Source organism: Zychaea mexicana, assembly GCF_025766255.1.
Source record: "Zychaea mexicana strain RSA 1403 chromosome Unknown BDB00scaffold_20, whole genome shotgun sequence".
Lineage (NCBI taxonomy): Eukaryota > Fungi > Mucoromycota > Mucoromycetes > Mucorales > Lichtheimiaceae > Zychaea > Zychaea mexicana.
Genome location: NW_026516683.1, coordinates 524789 through 527531, shown reverse-complemented (window position 1 = coordinate 527531; position 2743 = coordinate 524789). Strand labels below are relative to the sequence as shown.

Below are 2743 nucleotides of genomic sequence, written 5' to 3'. Positions count from 1 at the left end.
TATCGATTTATGGGCGGAAAAATGGCCTCTGGGCAAAAGGGGGTAGTCAGCTAAATTGAAAGCTAGCAATGTTAGTGACTAACTCTGGTTTTGAAAACTGCTAATTTTGGCAAATAAATGGATTTAGCGGGCAATTTTTAGCAGGGAATTCTGTGCGCCAGTATTGGCAATACCTCTTGAGAACTCATGTTATGTAAAAAAACAGCTTGCAGGTGAAACAAATTGCTACAGAACAAAAAAGTAAGCTAGGCAATAGATACTAACCAGAAACAACGATGATGGGATATTAAATTGGTACTGCTTCTGATTCGGTACTAGATGTCTTTCTTTTTTTTCCAGATTTTGTTGTTATTGGATGAATGATGGCGGTAGAAGAATAGGTCGCTGAGAACCATATTCGTTTTCATCTTCAGTCTCGCTCAATAAATCATACACGTCAGTCATTGTTTTTTTTGTATGGTAAATGACTCGGATGATGGACTTGATCTTCTTCAGAAAATCGGATGCAGTGGATGGATAATGATGAAACCGAGCTGGACGATTGATCCTTGAGACACAACCACGAGGACAATCCATAACGATAGGAAGCATATTTAAACCTAGCAGTCAGTCGAATTAGTGGACTGGATGGACGAAGAATAATTGTAGTGTATTGCAAATTAGTAAATTAACTCACCAGAAATGATGATACCACATGTCTTTATATTTTATGAGTTGCGGACGGACACTCCTGAACAAGATCATACAGCATATCTTTCAAGTTCTTTGGCAGCTTCATGCCTGCTTGATATAGTGTTTTTGTGCTGTTGACATCGGATATTTTTCCTGCTTCCACAGTGCCGAATTCCAAATATTCCGTGGTGAAAAGAATGTCGGTTTTTGTACCGATTTTTCTTCTAGATAATGCAGCAAGGAGCGATCGAGATTAACTCGGGTGAAGAGGCTTTAGAGACATATTCTCCACTAATCAGAATATAAACAGACAAGTTAATTTATCATGATAATCCATAACGCAATGTTTACCACCAGATACATACGAAATAACATCAAGGTCTCCATTGTCGAAACAACAGTCAATTATTGACCATGCTCTCTTCATATAATCAGCTTCGGTCTTACATTTTTTGTGCAGGCCATGCATCAAGATCTCCAACACATTCCTCACTGATGAATGAACCCAGTAAAGGTCTGCATCACGAATTGGGTGGAGGCTATGTTTCGTATGTTCGTTCCAGAGTTCATCCAATTTTTTCTATTGTTGCAAAAAAAAATGTTATACATGTCTTAAAGCAAAGAAAAAACAAGAAACAAGAAACCTACCAAGCCGTTGTAGCAATCCAAATATGTTTGCATGCTTTTAGATAATTCTGAGAGTGTTACTTTTTTTTCATCCTCTATTTCTTTCAATTCACTCTTAGTGAAATACTCGAGCCAGACTGGATCAGAAGTGTCTAAAATCATTGAATGACTAGGGCTAGAAAAGAACAAAAAATTAAGTACGAGAGAAGAAGAGGAAGGGTAAAACAATCAAGAACAAATACTTACTGTTCGTTGGACAGTTTCATGGCAAGCTCCTTAACTTTATCTTCCACCACCGTCCCAGTACTAAGTGTCCAAAAGGTGTTGCGATTGAGACTTTGGTACATCGCGTCAAACTTCTTATAGTCGCCTTCTTTTAGTTTCGGGGTGGTATTATTGGTGGTGGTGGTATTTTTTGTCGATGATGCTTCTGAAGGGGTTGCCGATTGGTTTTTGGATAAATGTTCGAAAAATGCTGTGGTCAGCACACCCCAGTCAACCTGGGATTTAGCCTAACAATTTGCCAAATATATAAAAAATGAATAACGGTGAACTTTTGAAACATGTATTAAACTGCTCTTTTTTGTGTCATATATATTTAAGTACCCACCACAGTCAAGTTATGTTTGCGGACAATCTTTGCAAAACGCGCAGACCACAAGTCTTTATAATTTTCACCGAGATCCATTATTGACGCGATGAACCGACGTTTGCTCTTGATGAACTCGTCCAACTTCAAAGGGTGATTTGCTTGGTCAAGAACATATTGCTCTATAACTTTTTGTAACACGGATTATAACATTTTAGTGGCCATTGCCGTGTTCTTATTCAGATCCATCGTTATTGTTACTCTTTACCTTCGTCAATGGTATCTATGGCAACAAAAGACCTAATGTTTTAAAACAACTTTACACCTGCTCCCAGTTTCCCAGTAACAATTTGGGCAAGAAGCGGCAAATGGTAATTTTAAAAGAGCGATGATATTTAAATTTTATATATATAAAATGGGTACTTCCATTTTCGGCGATTGCAGGAAAAGCAGTCGCTCTGGTAGGAAAACCGGTCTCTTTTTTCTGAGTGCGTTCCTTGACTACTTACACTCACTAGTCATACAAACTCACTGACACCAATTTTTACGTACATCAAACTTTATGTACCATGTCCTACAACATGAAATCTGAATTTACAAAATGGATCGACGGCGATGAGATTGAGCAGGTCACGTTAATTCGTAAAACGGACCAAACTTATGCGCGACCCACTGACATCGGCTGGTAGCTACATCAGCAAAATCAAAAGAAAACTGAAAGCGGTGTTAGCATCATGAAGGTTTGTCTCGGTGCCGTGCAATGTGTAAAAGACGATTGTGTACGAAAGAACCTTCCGGTCAGGCCAGCCAGCACCAAAGCACTTATCAAGCTGCAGAAGTGTGTCAAGTGCGATA

General features: G+C 38.8%; 1 protein-coding gene across 1 annotated transcript; it reads right to left on the bottom strand.

The window, feature by feature from the left end:
- Window positions 1–348: 348 nt before the first annotated feature.
- On the bottom strand, window positions 349–1987 carry BDB00DRAFT_870432 (uncharacterized protein; the record flags this gene model as incomplete). Its single annotated transcript, XM_053126700.1, has 6 exons — window positions 349–599; window positions 727–896; window positions 1038–1252; window positions 1321–1474; window positions 1546–1811; window positions 1910–1987. The coding sequence occupies 6 exons, from the start codon at window positions 1985–1987 to the stop codon at window positions 349–351; spliced, it is 1134 nt and encodes a 377-aa protein (XP_052981844.1).
- Between the last annotated feature and the right edge of the window lie 756 nt (window positions 1988–2743).